General features: G+C 55.8%; 7 protein-coding genes across 7 annotated transcripts; 4 read left to right on the plus strand and 3 right to left on the minus strand.

The window, feature by feature from the left end:
- Nucleotides 1–1,049: 1,049 nt before the first annotated feature.
- Nucleotides 1,050–3,378, plus strand: GUITHDRAFT_118063 (hypothetical protein; the record flags this gene model as incomplete). Its single annotated transcript, XM_005822710.1, has 7 exons — nucleotides 1,050–1,113; nucleotides 1,168–2,620; nucleotides 2,751–2,796; nucleotides 2,843–2,929; nucleotides 2,975–3,049; nucleotides 3,092–3,306; nucleotides 3,348–3,378. 7 exons carry the CDS (start codon nucleotides 1,050–1,052, stop codon nucleotides 3,376–3,378), a joined length of 1,971 nt encoding a protein of 656 aa, XP_005822767.1.
- A 16-nt stretch (nucleotides 3,379–3,394) lies between these two features.
- On the minus strand, nucleotides 3,395–4,425 carry GUITHDRAFT_79478 (hypothetical protein; the record flags this gene model as incomplete). Its single annotated transcript, XM_005822711.1, has 2 exons — nucleotides 3,395–3,962; nucleotides 4,334–4,425. Coding segments are annotated over 2 exons (660 nt in total), but the record flags the coding sequence as incomplete, so codon positions are not given.
- A 31-nt stretch (nucleotides 4,426–4,456) lies between these two features.
- Nucleotides 4,457–4,684, plus strand: GUITHDRAFT_48698 (hypothetical protein; the record flags this gene model as incomplete). The annotated part of the gene is made up of 1 exon (XM_005822712.1): nucleotides 4,457–4,684. A coding segment is annotated over one exon (228 nt), but the record flags the coding sequence as incomplete, so codon positions are not given.
- Nucleotides 4,685–5,219: 535 nt separating this feature from the next.
- GUITHDRAFT_118065 (hypothetical protein) lies at nucleotides 5,220–5,898 on the minus strand (the record flags this gene model as incomplete). The annotated part of the gene is made up of 2 exons (XM_005822713.1): nucleotides 5,220–5,714; nucleotides 5,758–5,898. 2 exons carry the CDS (start codon nucleotides 5,896–5,898, stop codon nucleotides 5,220–5,222), a joined length of 636 nt encoding a protein of 211 aa, XP_005822770.1.
- Nucleotides 5,899–7,926: 2,028 nt separating this feature from the next.
- On the plus strand, nucleotides 7,927–8,239 carry GUITHDRAFT_155393 (hypothetical protein). The gene has a single exon (XM_005822714.1). It carries the CDS (start codon nucleotides 8,004–8,006, stop codon nucleotides 8,184–8,186), a length of 183 nt encoding a protein of 60 aa, XP_005822771.1. The 5' UTR covers nucleotides 7,927–8,003; the 3' UTR covers nucleotides 8,187–8,239.
- A 23-nt stretch (nucleotides 8,240–8,262) lies between these two features.
- Nucleotides 8,263–10,906, minus strand: GUITHDRAFT_118067 (hypothetical protein; the record flags this gene model as incomplete). Its single annotated transcript, XM_005822715.1, has 10 exons — nucleotides 8,263–8,407; nucleotides 8,469–8,503; nucleotides 8,550–8,621; nucleotides 8,743–8,806; nucleotides 8,912–9,025; nucleotides 9,074–9,120; nucleotides 9,168–9,361; nucleotides 9,409–9,505; nucleotides 9,559–10,639; nucleotides 10,863–10,906. The coding sequence occupies 10 exons, from the start codon at nucleotides 10,904–10,906 to the stop codon at nucleotides 8,263–8,265; spliced, it is 1,893 nt and encodes a 630-aa protein (XP_005822772.1).
- Nucleotides 10,907–12,573: 1,667 nt separating this feature from the next.
- On the plus strand, nucleotides 12,574–16,074 carry GUITHDRAFT_146251 (hypothetical protein; the record flags this gene model as incomplete). The annotated part of the gene is made up of 14 exons (XM_005822716.1): nucleotides 12,574–12,627; nucleotides 12,714–12,875; nucleotides 12,978–13,085; nucleotides 13,182–13,276; nucleotides 13,403–13,447; nucleotides 13,500–13,599; nucleotides 13,658–14,110; nucleotides 14,156–14,324; nucleotides 14,491–14,534; nucleotides 14,629–14,774; nucleotides 14,897–15,017; nucleotides 15,232–15,318; nucleotides 15,570–15,681; nucleotides 15,971–16,074. 14 exons carry the CDS (start codon nucleotides 12,574–12,576, stop codon nucleotides 16,072–16,074), a joined length of 1,800 nt encoding a protein of 599 aa, XP_005822773.1.
- Between the last annotated feature and the right edge of the window lie 173 nt (nucleotides 16,075–16,247).

The raw sequence follows: 16,247 nt of genomic DNA on the forward strand, positions 1-16,247 counted from the left end.
CCTCCTCCTCCTCCTCCTCCTCCTCCTCCTCCTCCTCATCCTCATCCTCATCATCATCATCTCGTTCTGCATCCTTGCATGTTCCTATTTCCAGCGAACTTCTTGTGAAAAAAAAATTGATCAGTTAGTGTAAAACCGTAGAGGCTTCAACTTGTGCCAACCGTACCAGGCCCAGTCCGGATTGCCCGGCGCGCCGCGGCGGCGAGTCACTGAGCCTGAGGAGTCCGGCCCTCAGGCTGGCGCGGCCCGCGGTCGCTGTCTGTCCTCGTTAACGAAAAATCCACAACCTTTTGTATTCATAAAGTGGTGTGTCCTGGTACAAATTTCACCGACAGTTCGTTAAATTTCACTAGTAACCGTTTTCAACGGTAAACGTACAGACAGTAGCCTACCGCTGACAGTGGACTTGAGTCAGTTAGTTTCAAGCTGCCGCGCGGCGCGCCGGCGCCGCGTGCCGCTCGGACGCCCGGCCCGGGGGGCACTGTACTACGGTACCGCCGATGGTCACCGCCGGGTGCGCCGGGCCCGGCTAGCAGCGGGGATGAGGGGCGATTGGGGGAGGCTGTAAGGTGATTGAAAATCAAGTTATAAGTGAGACAATGGCGGCGAGGGAGCGGAGGGAGAGGGGAAGGAGGAGGGGGAGGGGGGGCAGACGACTAGAGGAGGAGGGAGAGGAGAGATAGAGGGAAGGAGGGGAAGAGTGTGTTTGGAGGTATAGAAGAGAGAGAAGAAGAAGAATAGAGGCAGGGAGAGATAAGAGGGAGAGGGAGTGAGACAGGGAGAGAGAGGAGTGAATGGAGAGAAGAAATTGGGGGAGAGAAGAGGAGAGGAGTGAATTCAGAGGAAGCGAACAAGGAAGATATGGGATGAGACAGGAGCAGGTGCAAGAGCGGCGAGCAGAGGTTGGCACTGTTATCGGGGGGCAGTGGGAGCAGGGATTTGCAGGGGGCAGGAGGCAAGGGGGTCGATCAATGAACGGAAGGTGTAAGAGAGAGAGCAGAGAAGAGAGGCCCAAGGAACACGGGAATGATTGAGGCCCAGGAGATAAGATGGAGAAGGGGAGTGCTGGTATTGAGGGGGACGCACATATCGTTCTCACCTTCGCTGACGTCGGTACTTGCAGAAGTTCCATGGACTGAGTCGATCGCTTCCCTCACTCTTCCTCAGCCATGCTAGTCAAGACTCCTCACCTCCCTCGTCTCGGCCTCCCCCTCCTCCTCATAGCCACAAGCGTCGCCTTGGAGCGCAGGCCCCTGCGAGCAGCCTTCCTGTCATGCAGCGTCGGACATGGAGGACTGTCTCGCAAGCCTTCTCATCGCGTGCAGCTGCGAGCATGCGCTGCCAGCCTTGACGGACCGGAAGACAAGAGGCCACGAGCTCTCGTCCGTGAGGCTCGCCTTGCGCTCATCCAAGCTGAGCTGGCGGAGCGACGGGCGATGGAGCTGAAGGGGAGACAAGGGATGGACCTTCTGCCCGACCTCGAGGGCTGGATCCGAGTGAAGCTGCTGTGGCGGAGGATGGGAAACGCCTTGTACCGCACGTGGATCCGAGTTTTCATGGAGGTGGCGTCCTCCGACCCCCTGCGGCTCTACAAGAGTTCGCCCTTCATGGACGAGCGGGAGCGAAAGCGGCTGATTGACGAAGCCTTTAACCAGCTGGAGCTGCATGCCGGCAGTGTTGATCGCAGGAGCTTGACGGATGTGGTGGCGCGAGCATGGGGTAAGCTGCCGGCAAGCAGCGTGGTGGACAAGCTCATGGAAGAATGCGACGCTAACCAGGACGGACGGATCGACCGCGAGGAGTTCGAAGACGCGGTCAGAGCTCTGCTAGACTACAGCGACGCCAAGGGGATGCAAGTGCTGCTGCGGCAGCGAGCGGTGGAGGAGAGAGCAGCGATCTTGGAGGCTCTGAAGCAAGTGAAGCTCGAAGGAGGAGGAGCGCAAACCGCCAAGGACCTTGACAACCTCCGTCTCGACGGCAGAATCAAACTGTGGAACAGCGCCAGCGTCGTGCTCGACAACACGACCAACGAGCGTGTCAAGGCAGAGACTAACATCGCGAACCTTGAGGAGCAGCTCGGGCTCCGGCCGAGTCTCTTCACGCGGTTCAGGTACGTGGGGGTTCGGTACCTCGGCATCATCGGCTTCTTGCTCCTCGTCATGGCCAACCACGCCAAGGCAACGCTGGCAGGAAGCATCGCACAGGCGCTGGGAGCTTTCTCCTGCCTCGTCTACCTGGTCTTCGTCATCTTCGCACGTCAGATCGACCGTCTCCTCCAGAGGATCAAAGTCCACATGGCCCCAGACGGGTCTGGCCGCGACAGGTGGGCTCGTCGCGAGGCTGGTCGGCTGCTTGCGGCCTACGTGCATGGCGTTCCGATTGCAGCCGTTGCTCGTCCACATCCCGGGCTTCGTGAAGTTGCCGTGTACCCGCGGAGGGAGGGCGAGTGGGACATGCAGGAGCTGCAGCGCTCCATCTCTGTGGACGGATACATGTCGGCAGGGCTGAGCAAGTCGCAGCTGCACAAGCAGGCGGCGATCCAGATGACAGGGCTGATGGCTGAGGCTATGAAGCACGGCAATGCGATCGAAGGGTTTAGATACCTCGCCGTGCTCGAGAGGTCTTCCTCCTTTCCTGACCCTCCTCCCTCCTCCTTGTCCCCTCATTCTCTTCGTTTCCCCTCCACCACTTGTCTTCCTCTACCTCCTCCTTTCATCCCTCCTGTTGTTCATTCTGCTCACTTGCCGCAGACTTGTACTCTTCAGTCAACGGCCCTTGTCGCGCGAGGATCGACAGGTGCAAGCTTCCCAGCAGGAGCCCAACAAGCTGATCGCCTTGACAGGCACTCTTGCGGTGGGGAGTAGTGCATGGGCACCGGCTGCTCAAGCAGCATGCGGCAGCGTTCGAAGGGATGGTGAAGAGCTTTCAGGTTGGCACCGACCTCGAGGAACGACTTCACTGACTGCACTGCTAGCAAGGAGACGAGCTGCATCAGGTGGTCGGGGAGCTGGAGACAGCAGGAGGCGTATCCTACGAGCGACATCTCAAGGTCCTTGCGCTCTTCCCCATCCTCCCATCTCACTTGCAGCAGATGCTCGAAGCAGAAGATGAGACGCCTCAGGGCGGCACCAGATCCCCGTCAGCTGGAAGCCAGATAGAGGCGGCGGCTGCGGCAGCGGAGGAGGAGGAGGTCGACTACTCGCAGGTCTTCATCCCCTCTTGCTCTACAAGCATGACAGCTGCTCAGGCTCTGGACACGAGCATGAAGCGATCGTTGGAGCGGCTTGACGATGCCATAGCGACAAGGTGGAAGGGAGCGTTCCGAGATTCGGCTGAGCCTGAAGCAGGTCCAAGACGGAGGCATCAGACAAGTCATGACGAGGCGAAGAACAATTCAAGTGTTTGCATGTTTCTTGCGAGCATGAAGAAGCTGCTTCACTTGCTTCCGCTGCTGCCGCTCCCTCTCGATCCTCTCCTTCTCTTCCTTGCTCTGCGCATGCTCTTCGACCAGCGCGGAGCGTCGCTGCTCCCGCTGACGTGTGTCGGGGACGAGCAGCATCTCAATGCCCTGAGCTGCCGCCGCCGCCGCAACTCGCTCGTTGTCGTTCCTCACTCGCGAGAGCACACGTCGAACTCCAGCGGCCTGCAGCGCCATGAAGCAGTTCTTGCAAGGTGGCATGCTGATGTACGCGTCGCTCCCTTCCACCGCCACTCCTCTGCGTGCACAGGCAGAGATGGCATTGATCTCAGCATGCACGTCCGAGGCCATGGGCGTGTACAAGGGTGTGTTGGTGGCCATAGCGAGTACCTGCCGATCCTTCACGAGCACACACGCCATGTGCCCTCCGCGGCATCGCGAGTTGCGGGTGAGGAGGAGTACAAGGTCCATGTAGTTCTCGTCCTGGGGCAGCTCCTCCAAGTAGACCCAACCAAACCGTCGCAAGCCTCCTTCTCCCTCTTCCCTCATGGTGTCAGGAAATACTTGTGCAGGTATCCCTCTATCGATCGGCAGCTCTGCAAGATCCTCCTCCTCTCTCCATGCTGGTCTCCTCTCCTCTCGTTGCTCGTCTTCCTCCTTCCCTCCTGACTGTTCCTTTTCCTCCTCCTCGTCCTTCACCCGCAGCTTGTCCATCGCTTCCAGCCCCGCGCACGCCATTGCGTGTTCGTCCGACCCCAACACACACACCGTTACGTAGGGTAGGGTAATTCAAGTACAGGTGGTGGTATAAGAAAAAATATGGAGAGAGTATAGGGTGGGTAGTTCTTTTGGAGCAATGAGGGTAGGGTAGGGGGAAGAAGGAGCAACTTCATGGGAGAGGAGGTGAAGTACGACGACGGTGGAAGATACGTGGGAGGCGTTAGAGGAGGAGGAGGAGGAGGAGGAGGAGGAGGAGGAGGAGGACGAGGTGGTGGAGGAGGAGGAGGAACGGTGAAAGGAGGAGGGGGCGCAGTGAGGCGAGATGGGTTTGGGACCTATTTCTACCCCAACGGCGACGTGTTCCAAGGTCACTTTGTGTGCGGGAGACGACATGGGCAAGGAGTGTACAAGTACTCGGAGGGAGGCATCTACGATGGGGAGTGGTCGCACGACAAGATGCATGGCAAGGGGAGGTTCACCTACGCATCAGGTAATGTGTATGAGGGGCTGTGGTTCGAGGACGTACCACACGGGGTGGGAAAGTTCACGGAGGGAGATGTTGTCCAGGTGATAGAGCACAACATGGGCAAGGTATGTCCTGCTTCCTCTGCTGCTCATGAAGAACTTGTAGCAGCCCCTCCTTGCTCGCTCTCTGGGCTTGCTTGGGCGGTTGGACTGATGATTATTGCGTCCACTTCTTTCGCTCCCTCATTGCTGGATTTGCATGACGATCTTGCAGGAAGTTCGACGTGAAGTGAAAAAGCAGCCACAGGAGGAGCAGAGAGATTGGCTCTCCTCCCTCTTCTCATGCAGCTCAATGCACCGCAGGTTGAATCTGCTAACACACGCCGACATGTCTCAACTGTTTTATGGCAGTTACTCGCTCTGTACATGGAAGGGTTGAAGCCTGTTGGTGGCACTGGAGGAGTGCGCATGTGTTATGATGAAATGCAAAGGTAATAAGTCAAATGAAGTGATGAAAATACAATAGAATGAGGAGAAGATGAAGTCGAAACATCCATTCCTCGCCTCCTTCCCGTGTACGCATCCCCTTCTCCTGATCTCCTCTCGTCTTATCACCTCACTTCCTCTTACGCTTCTTCCGTTTCGCGTTTGCTTCATCTTCTTGCTCATCTTCACGCTTCCCCTCCCCGTCCTCCTCCTTCATATCGTTCCCATGTGCGTGAATCATCGCTCGCGCCCACATCGCTCTTCCCACTGTCTCCGCATTCCATTCACCCCCCAGTGCCTTTGCCTTGGAGCTCAGAGCCTCAGCGAAGGACAGGTAAGTCGCCAGCGTGTACTCCCTTTTCATCCCACAGCCTTCGAGCGCCTCGTCTGACATGAACGGGAAACGCTCGGGATCGATGTGCGCAAGGAGAGCGCTGGCCGTCGCTGGGCCGATGCCCTTCAGTTCGCAGAGCTTGTTCATCACATCCTTCAACTTCGTCACATTCTTCTTGTTGCCTGCGCTGTCTCCGAGCATCTTCATCACTTCCCCTGTTACTTGTTGGACCTGCTGGTTGCTGTTCTTGCGCAATTGCCCCATGAGAGGGCGGAACTTCCCCTTCGTCAACTAACAGGCGTGAGCATTGAAGCAAGGAAAGGGCGCGGCTAACCTTCCAATTCATGACGATCTCCATATCTTCCAGTTTCAGCCCGCGATCTTGTTCCACCTTGGTCGGCAGCTTCTTTCGTAGCCATTCATCCCAGGCCAGGAGCTCCTTCTCCTTCTTCTTGGATCTCCCGACTATGCTCATGGCAGTCTGATACATGAGCAGCGCTCTACCCCATTCCTCTGCCGATGTCACCTTGAACAGCCTCCGCGCTTCTGCGCTCCCTGCTCGCTCGGCCATTGTGATGGCAGCACTGAGTTCGTCGAGTAGTGTGCCAGCCTTCAGTGGCGGCGGGCCCGGTGAGAGTCGGTATCGTGACCGGGCCGCTGACCACCTGGACAGTGACTGCTCTGACTCCTCCGAACGGGCCTGCAGTCGTATCCGGGTTTGCTCCAGAAGTATCATTGCCCTCTACAGGATTTGAAATATCCATCTCAAAATTTGTCGACATCCATTGCAAATTGAAATATGGGAAGGGATATGAATGCTTTTAGAACTTTTTAAAGAAATCTCCCGCATCCGATCTTGTCGCATCATTATATTCGAAAACCTCTTCTTTCGCTCAATGCGATTCCTTGAGAAGATCTCTTTTCGAGGACAGGAGGCCGCAGGGAAATGAAAAGGTCGAAACAGCCGCATCCCACCAGGACTCTGTCGGGACTGCCAGTATCCTGAGCTTGAAACGACGCGAGTTTTGAGACCTGCCTGTCAGCAGCGGCCCCACCCCGCGGCCTCGAGAGAACAATATCTCGGGGTCGAGTTCTGCCCTTGTCCCCACCTATAAATCATTTTGAGGCGAGCCCGACTGATGTGGTACCTTAGATGGAAACTTTCCTTTCTTGCTTTCTAAAGTACCATGATGATGGTAGTGTAAATGGCAAGCTGGGAACGTTCCTCTTAAAGTACCATAGGAGGTCAGGCTTCCGATCAGGTTCAATCCGTGCTTGCTGACCGGTGCCGGCCTCCATGACGTAGTGCTGACAGAAATCACATGGGACACCCTTGTGTTGAAGCCGCGGGGTGCCCGGTGCCTTGGGTGGGTGGTTCAGGAGTAATCCATGGGTGGTGTGGTACTGCTAAACCTCATAACTTCTAAAAGATGTCTTTCGAATCTTCAACTCTTCGATTTACTCCAAATCATCATGATCTCCGTGCTAAAACTCGGTACCAGAATTTATAGATGAAAGTCGAAAAGAGATTGTTTCAAGTACAGGGGCCGCATGGTGAATGGCCCCTTTGGATTACTACCGATGAATCACGAGGGTTTTTTTTCTTCTTCGGTTTCCACCTTTATTAAAGAACCTTGACACGAAATCTCTTCATCCTCCTCCTCCACGCCCATACCTACACGCTCTTCACACCTGCAAACTACCTCCGACTCCTTCACCCCCTCGCTAGCTCTTCAACCCCTCTTCTTGTTCCAATCTCTGTGAACACATCAGCAACTGCAGACAGACATGATGGCAGATAGGACAATGGTCGACATCACGTGCGAAGCCGCGACTGAAGTCAAGAGCGAAGACATTTGCAGACTCCTGCGTAGCAACTTTACCGAAGAGATCTTCGAACGCCTCAAGTCCCCTGGCAACAGGTCGCCTCAGGACACAGACGAAGACGAGGACATGCCCTTCAACAAGGATGGAAGCAAGCGGAGCGTCAAGCCAGCAAGCTCCAAGAGACAACAACTGACGGCTGAGGAGGCATGTGAGATCTACATGCTGAGACCTACACTGAACAAGGACGGAAGCATGAGACGAGGGAGCATGCTGCACTGCAAGTCTGTCGCACCCAAGTATGGCGTTACCCCAAAGACCATTCGCGATGTGTGGAGTGGCAGGAGCTGGGCAGAAGCCACGAAGCATCTGTGGACCCCCGAGGAAGTGAAGAGAAGGAGGGCCCTGCCCTTCGACCCCTTCCTGGAGAAGGATGACGACTCTCTACAGACCTTCTTCCGCAGCCCCATCCAAGAGCCACTCCTGAAGGAGAAGTCCAGCAACATCTGGCAGGATTTCTCGTCAAGCATCACGGGGAGGAGCAGGGAGGCATCTCCTGTGGCTGCTGTCATCGAGCCGGCGAGCATGCAGAGCCTCTCGGGAGTCTCGAGCCCCATCCTCCAGCCCATGGTCCAGCAGCAGCTCATCCATCAACTCCAGCACAGCGCTGAGCGGGCCAGCCCTCCTCCTTCTCTACCCACCGTGCTTCCTGGGGTGGACCGCACGGTCGTGCAGAGTCTCCTCAATGTCCTGCAGATGCAGTCGCTGCAGAAGAGCTCTGTGCAGCTGAAGAGCCCCCTGTTCAACTTCGTGAGCGGCAGCGCTCCCTGTACACTCCCGGGGATTCAGGCGTCTGTCGCCCTGACCCCAGGCTGCTTCTCGATGGCCTACAACGTCCAGCCTTGTTCCCCTACCTCCTCAGTGAGCATCAAGTACTAGTGGGTTGTAAGTGTTGAGTTGCCGTGTATATCGTAATAAATACTGTACAATAGTGCGAGAGTGGCGCATCCCTGTGCTATTGCTGGCATGCTCCCTGTCCCCCTTGCCCCTCCAGCCTCTCCCTCAGGGCCCCCAGCAGCGGCTTCACGTTCTTGTCGTCTCTTGCCATCCCCAGCAGCTCGCTGGGTATGTTGCGAACCATCGGGTTCCCTGCGATGGACCTGAGGAGGAGAGGAGGGAACTAGTCAAGTCGAGGGAGCGGGAGGAGTGGGAGCAACTCACAGGCTGTAGAGCCAAGTCATCTCCAGCAGAGAGCCCTGCTCATGGATCATCAGCAAAGAGAGGTTAAGAGGGCTGGCTGACCACTTGGACGATGCGGTTGCCCTCCACGTCGAGGTGCCGCAACGATGTCAGTGTTGCGATGTCGTCGTGCAGCTGCGAATGAAGTCAGAGGAGGAGGCCGGGGAAGGGTCAAGAGTGGTGGCCGTTGGAAGATCAGATGAAGTTGGGAGGTGAAAGATGAGGCAAGATTGTTGGGTGGCACAAGATCAAGTACCGAATCCAATTTGTTCTGGTACAACCCAAGCCATCTCAGCTTGCGCAGTTGAAGGATGCAAGAGCTTGGAAAGGGTCAGAGGAGGAAAGGGGAGCGGTGGGGGAAGAGGAGAGGGGGAGGGGAAGGGAGACAGGGAGAGGGAGAGGGAGAGGGAGAGGAAGGTCCTCACGGGATGGGCCCTGAGAGCGAACACAGGGAGGCAGAGAGAACCATCAGGGTAGAGAGGCAGCCAAGGGAGTCTGGTAGGGTCGTGACGGAGTTGGAGTGGATAGATAGGTGTGCTCTGCGAGGAAGGTGAGAAGGAAGGGGAGGCTAGGGAACGGGATGTTACAGGTTCCTGCAGGACAGGGTCCACATGGGGAAGCCTGACAGGCTGGTCTTGACAGAGGTTCAATGTCAACTCTATGATCGCAAGGTTTGCTCACCTTGTAGAAATCGAGGGAGAGGATGGTGTTGTTGCAGAGCTCGTGCATGTCGCCCGTGTTGCTGAAGAGAGATTCGTTCCGCCCGACCGAGAAAGTCTGCAATCTAGGATGTTGCAGGAGGTACGCCGGGATCTTCTTGAGATCGTTGGAGTGGACGTGGAGCTGGCACAGACTAGTCATGTCAAGGACAAAGTCTGACACAAAGGCAGGTAAGACAACGTTGAAAGCACAACACCTCTACCGGGCAGGCTCTGCAGTCGATTCGAAGTCATGTTCAGGTAGGTCAAACAACCCAGACTTGTCAGCATGTCCGGGAACACGCCGATGTTGTTTCTCCCCTGCAACCCCCCACTCACTGGCGATCAGCAAAGCGCCTCCACTTCCACCTCACCAGCTCAAGTTTCGTCAAACTCGACATGCTCTGCACGCACTTTGGTAGCCAAGTCAACCAACACTCGTGCAAGCTGAAGGTTCGCATGTTCACGAAGTTGTCAAATTTCTCCAAGCAGCGGTCCTGCAGAGTGTTTGACCCAAGGTTCAGCCGGGTGAGCGAGCTGAGAAGCGACATCTCGGGGGGCAGATCAAACACCCCCCCGCCCTGTGCTTGCAGCTCCAGCACCTCCAGCCTCGTCCACTGCTTCACTTCTGCGGGCAGACGCGTGAAGTTGTTGCAAGATAGATCGAGACACTTGAGGTCCAAGTCCAGCAGCCAGGTCGGGAAGCCATCGTCGCTCATCCGCAGCCCCGAGAGGTCTACGTCACTCAACAAGTTGAACGCGAGTGTCACCGGGATCGCCGTCCGGGCTCCTTCCGGGTCCCCATCATTTCCTAGAGCGAGAACTTCCAGGTTGGTGAAGCGGGTGATCCAGCCGGGAACGTTGGGGATCGCGTTGTACCCGAGGTCGAGGAACTGCAGGTTAGCGAAGCTTCTGATCACCGCTGGGAACTCGTTCAGACAGTTCCCTCCCAGGATGAGGGTGGTAAGGTTTGTGAGCTGATCGTAGCTTCGAGGCAGCTTCCTAAGGCGATTCATGGAGAGGTTAAGGTGCTTCAGCCTTTCCAGGTTTGTGAGGACAGACAGGTCTTCCACATTCTCATTGAACAAGTTCCCTCCCAGATCGAGGTGCTCCAGCCTGGTGCAGATGTAGAATGCATCCTGGAACGGCGCGATACTTGAGATGTCCAGGTGTCCGAGGTCCAGCAAAGTCAAGTTTGGCAGGTCAGAGAGCATGACCAGAGTCTCTTCGATCCCTTGGTCTTGCAACCCACAATCAGACAACTTCAAGCTGGTCAGTTCTGTATTCTCGGACAAGACCCTGATCAACGTCGTACTAGTCAGATCCTCCCGCCTCAGTTCGCTCGCGCACTCAAAGTAGTCCTGGTCTGTTGAGCCGTCTACCCATTCTTGAAAGCCGGTTGAAATATCCAGCTCTGTCAGTTTGCACTTGGCTCTTGCCACGATGTTCTCGAGTCTTTCGTCATTCAGAGGGATCAGGGCAGGCCATCGAAATCTCCTCCAAAACTGATCTGATTCTAGAAGCTGAGCCCACCTTTTGCATACACACCGAGCTACAACATGTAGGCAATGTTCAGTCGTGAAATGAATAATCAGCAAATCGCATGCCAGGAGAAATTGGACTACAATTAGGAATGATGCTCACAAAGGAATTATTGATCAGGACAGAAGACACCTACCTCGCAGAAGCGCAGGGATATTTAGTTCGAGCTCTTGCAAACATATCGCGAGCTCCTCGTCTCTCATAGACACATTCATGCTTGTTTCCCCTTCCGTCTTGCTCAGCCTGTGTAATCTCATGAGTCTGAAACAGTGGAGTCTGTTCAGTTCCAATCTAATGAGGGTTTCTCCTCCTTATCATCTTACTCCTCTCCTCTCCTCTCCTCTCCTCTCCTCTCCTCTCCTCTCCTCTCCTCTCCTCTCCTCTCCTCTCCTCTCCTCTCCTCTCTTCTCCTCTCATCTCCTCTCCTCTCCTCTCCTCTCCTCTTGCCTGGCTTCCTTTCGTCGCAATGGTCTCTCGTTGCGCCCGCTCGCAGCATGACACTGATCTCCATGTTGCCAAAGAAACGGCTCTGGTTGCGAGCGTAACGTATTATTTAGACTGGGTGGGTGTTGGCGAACACCCGTCCTGTGCCGTTGCTACGGTAGGACAGTGGTAAAATAGTGGGGTCATGATAGGATATTTGAGGGGTGTAAATAGTAATGGGTGGGTACTGGCTCCGTTTGGGGTACATGGAATTCTACTAGATGGGGGTGGGGGTTATGGATGGGCTTCGGGGAAACAGGATTGTGAAGAATATTTCAAAATATATTATGAATTTTCAACAATATAATAAAATTGTATTCAAATTTGTCTCCAGAAATGTGAAATTGTTGGGGAGGTCTTGCTTTGTAGTCATGTGGGTGGGAATCATTTGGGGGCTAGGGGTACTTTTTGTACCCACCCTTGATACTGTGAAAATATGAATAAAGTACCGGTGATCCCTAGAATGGACTAGCCGGTATCGTTATGGATGGGTAGGCCAGGACGAGAGAGGGTGTAGAGCAAAGTTGAGGGTAGGGGTGGTCCTTGCAAGGCTCAAGAGGTAGGGTGATAACGGAAAGGAGGGGTACAGAATACAAACGGGGGTGATCGTTCCATGGTGGGTGGTTTATCTCTGTATGACCCCCTACATTTGGGTTATATTGAATGATTTTTAGTAGGTGAGGGTACTTCGGGAGTTTCTGTAAGGACGATAACGGGTGGGTTTGTGGAAATGTACGGTAGGGGTACTTTTAGAGGAAGTAAAGGTTTGGGTAGGGTCGTAGGCAGAAGTGCTGGGGGTAGGGGGTAGTGGTGGGATGGGGGCTCATGACATGCAAGCATATTGAGGAATGCTGGGAAGGAGGGCGAAAAAAAATGAAGAGGAGGGGAGGAGAGGGGAGAGAGGAGAGGAGAGGAGAGGAGAGAGGGAGAGAGGTTTTCTAGAGGATATGCGAGGCGAGGCGAGGCCGAACCAGCTGAGGTGATCCAAGTTCCGAGCTGGTCAAAGTGAAGCAGAGATCAGATGGAACTTACCAAACTTGACAAGGAGTTTCTGTGAGTGGTGAGAGATGAGAGGCATGGGTTGAAAGATGATAGGAACAAGATGATGAAGAAAACTTGAAGTGAAGGCATTGAAGGCACTGAGGAAGGACCGGAAGCCATAGAAGCTAGCAGCACATCGCTGGCAGAGATTAGGTATCATCGCAGGGGAAGCGAGCAGCAAGGATGGGTGGCTTCCGAGCATGCAGCTCTACCCATAGGAACGCACATTCCGTGTGCTGTCCCCATTTTCCTGTCGCAAGGCTCAATCTGACTCGAGCTCTCGTGCTCTGATCAGGACCAGCGTTCTTGGACCTCCTTCGGCCATGGAGTTCTTAAAGAAGGGAGTGCAGGCTGCGAAGAAAGTCGGGTCACAGGCTGTGAGCCAATTGATGGATGTAATTCATCTCCTCCCTCTCTCCTTCCTCTCTTCCTCCTCCCCTTCGCTGAGTGCTGAATGCCTCAGGCGGTTGATGAGAACTCGACGACGTCCCTCGGCCTTGGCACCTCCTCCAACGACGTGGAGTTCGAAGCTGGAGTCAAGCACTTCATGACGCTGAACAACTCTCTCAAGCAAATCGGCACCAAGGCGCAGGCGCTGATTCAATCCATCCGCTCCCAAGGACAGGTAACGGACAGCTCTCGCACCTTCCTTCGCGCCCTTATGTTCAGCTTTGCCACTGTCAAGCACCTGGCTCTCGCTCTAGGATCGTGCTGACTGGCGTCGCAGAATGCTCTTGGAGTTGTTGAGCTGGTGGAGGCTTCTCTTGAGATGGAGTTTGGAGAAGACAGCATGTGGACAAATGCAGCGTACAAGCTGAGAAGCTTGAACCAGCAGGTCGATGCTTGTTGGTAGGCCGTGAGCTCGTCCTGAAATGCGATCCGTGCACAGATTGATGGGAAGTTTAACCAGCAGCTCTGTACACTGCTGCAGAGAGATATCCTGGACAAGATAAGCGCAGAACTGGAAACAAACTCTCAGACCAAAATGTTTATCGATCAACGAAGGTCGATGAAGGAGGCAACGAAGTAAGGCGCCGCTGTAGACTGCAGTCTTTTGTCCTTACCCAGATCCTCCTCTTGCCCCTCCCCTTCTTCCGCGCCCTCCCTCCCCTTCTTCCGCGTCCTCCCCTCTGACTCGCTGGAATCTCTCAGGGCGGAGGCTGACGATGCTCTCCACAAGCTTGCAGCCATCATCAGGTGATGGAGCGCAATGGCAAGTGAACCACAGCTGCAGCTGACTCGCATGCAGGAGGAGGAACATGCTGCTGGCTCATCTGGTGACTGTGTTCATGTCGCACCAGTACAACTACTACGTCCGGCTCGCTGATCAGTGCCAGCACCTTCGACAGGTGAGACGAAGGCCGGGAGAAGTTGGAGGGCAGCTGCTGACCCCGGCCTGCTTCCCAGCTCACCGTGGAGTGCAAGGAGCTCCTCAACGGAGCATCGAGTGACGTGCACACGCCTCCAACTCAGTCCGCTGTCCCCAACCACGTCCAGCAAATCCCTCCGATGCCCAAGGAAACGCCGCAGGACCCGAACGGGAACGCGGCTGTCCCTGCGAAGGTGGAGGAGGCGGCGGCCCCTGTTGTTCAGAAGGAAGTCCAGGAGGCGCCCTTGCCCACTCCAGCTGAGGAGAAGCCGGCGAAGGAGGAGGCGAAGGAGGCAGATCTGCTGTCCATGCTGGACTCTGATCAGCCGGCAGAGACAGAAAAGGCGAACAGCAACGGGGGCCCGAGGAGACTCTCGCAGGAAGCAAGTCAGGCCGACAGGCAGCAGGAGACCGCTGACCTGCTAGGAGAAGCTTCCTCTGCTGTCCCCCAGTCCACCGACCTCCTGGGAGACCTCCTCTCTGAACCTCAGGTACTCCCTCCCTCTCCTGTCTCGCACCGCCTCAGCCCCCGTCAGGTCAGGAGCGCTCCTCCCAAGAACAATCCGCAGGACGACCTTCTGGGCGACTTCACGAGCTCCGCGCCCTCACGAGCGAAGCCGAAGCCCTCCGGTCCTGCCGATGACCTCCTCGACTTCTCCTCTACCAAGGCTTCTACCCCCGCCGATCCTCTTGCTGACTTCTTCGGTAATGCCCGCTGGTGGTTCCGTGCAGTCCCCACCTCCTCCTCGCCGCTGATCAGGCTCCTCTACTTGCCACTCCTCCTGCTCTCTCGCTGTGCTCTAGATAGCATCGCTGTCCTTCGTTGTCCCCTCCTCGTACATCAAGATCACAGAGGTTGACTACCCTGCAGGGCATAGCACGAGCTCGACCAAGGCGAACAAAGACCCGATCTTCGTGAGTGCTCCTCCTCTCTCCCGCAACCTTGTTCCCCCCCCCCCCCCCTCACCTCCTCCTTCCCCTTCACTTCTCTCGCTCACCGATGCAGCAGGACGTGTTCAACAATAGCGATATGCTCGGTGGAATGGGCAATGGCGACTCGCCCGTGGTCGGTGGCGACGAGGAGCCGTTGAAGCCCGTGGCGAGAGGCGCGAGATTCCGAGCAGGCGACGAGTTTAAGGGGACAGGAACCAACAGGTGGGAGTTGCAGAGGGAGAGGAGCAGGAGCAGGAAGAGGAGGAGGAGCAGGAGGAGGGAAGATATCGTGTTGGGGACGCGTTGAGGTAGAGGAGAAGGGTCTGACGGCTCTGGGGGTGCAGGGAGGAGCTACAACGGCAGTTCGAGCAGCACATTGCAGAGAAAGCGCAGGCAAAGGCGGAGGAAGTTCGAAGGCAAGAGGAAGATAAGAAGAATTACGAAGACATGAAGTTTCAGGCACAGGTAAAAAATGAGCATATCTCCTTGTGACGACCATATCTGAGTGAATTCTCTCTCCCCCCTCTCTCTTTTGCTCTTGTTCTACCTGTTCTTCACCCATTCCTCCTCCTCCTACTCCTACTCCTACTCCTACTCCTACTCCTACTCCTACTCCTACTCCTCCTGCTCCCTACTTGCCAACCTGAACTTCTTTTCTCCATCCTCTCCGACGCTATAGGATATGGTGGATAAGAAGATTGTTGGCTGGGCTGGGCCGAAGCACAACCGAAAGAACCTTCGAGCGATGCTTGCTAGCTTCGACACGGTGAGGACCGCAGCCCTTCTCCCTCACTCCCTCCTCCTGTCGCTCTGTTGAGCCTCCTCCGCACCCTGCACTTCTGCTTCGCTTTTCTCCTCTCCTGCTGCCCCTGCTTTCCCCTCCTCCTCTCCTCAACTCCCTCCCCTCCCCCTTGTCTCTCCCTTCCTCTTCCACTTCCTCCTCCCTCTCACTTTCCCCCTCCCCCCTTGTGCTGCTCCATCGCTGGTATCTCTCACTCCCTCCTTCTTTGGCTTCAGGTCCTATGGGACGAGGCCAAGGCCAAGTGGAAGACCGTCGGGCTGCACGAGCTTGTCATGCCTGCCGATGTCAAGAAGATCCACAGGAAGGCCATTCTCATCGTACATCCTGGTAGGAGCTCGACTAACTCCCCTCTCCTCCCCCCCCTTCCTTTCCTCCTGCGATCTTTTTCTTCTCCCTCCTCCTTCTGCCCTTCTTCAACCTGTCATGATGTTTCTCTGGCGTTCCCATTCTCCCTCCTCTTCCCCTCCTTCTACCCTCCTCCTCCTTTCCCTCATCTCTGCTCCTATCCTCCGCTTACAAACCCTACGATCTCCCTTCATGCTCTATCTCATGGCTCTTCCGCCCTCCCTCTCCTCGCTCCCTGTCTTCCCCTCCTTGCTCACGGGCTCTCTCGCAGACAAAGTTCACAACGCTTCCATCGAGGCGAAGATCCTCGCAGAGCAGGTGCATGCGGTGCTGCATGAGGCCTTGGAGACCTTCAGGAAACAGGAGTCGTGTTAAGGCGAGGAGGGAGGCGCTTGTTTGTTTGTGGAGGAGGAGGAGGAGGAGGAGGAGGAGGAGACGAGGGAACAAAAGTTATCACTTTCTGGTGACTTTATTGCTAACGGAACCGCATCCTCCTCGCTGCTGCAACAGCACGAGCAGCCATCATCATTGGTTTCGACCTCCATCGC

The sequence above is a fragment of the Guillardia theta genome, assembly GCF_000315625.1.
Source record: "Guillardia theta CCMP2712 unplaced genomic scaffold GUITHscaffold_120, whole genome shotgun sequence".
NCBI lineage: Eukaryota > Cryptophyceae > Pyrenomonadales > Geminigeraceae > Guillardia > Guillardia theta.

Bases quoted from the DNA above. Each gene is read 5' to 3' on its own strand.
- GUITHDRAFT_155393 (XM_005822714.1), top strand. From the start codon at position 8,004: ATGCAGTCGCTGCAGAAGAGCTCTGTGCAGCTGAAGAGCCCCCTGTTC.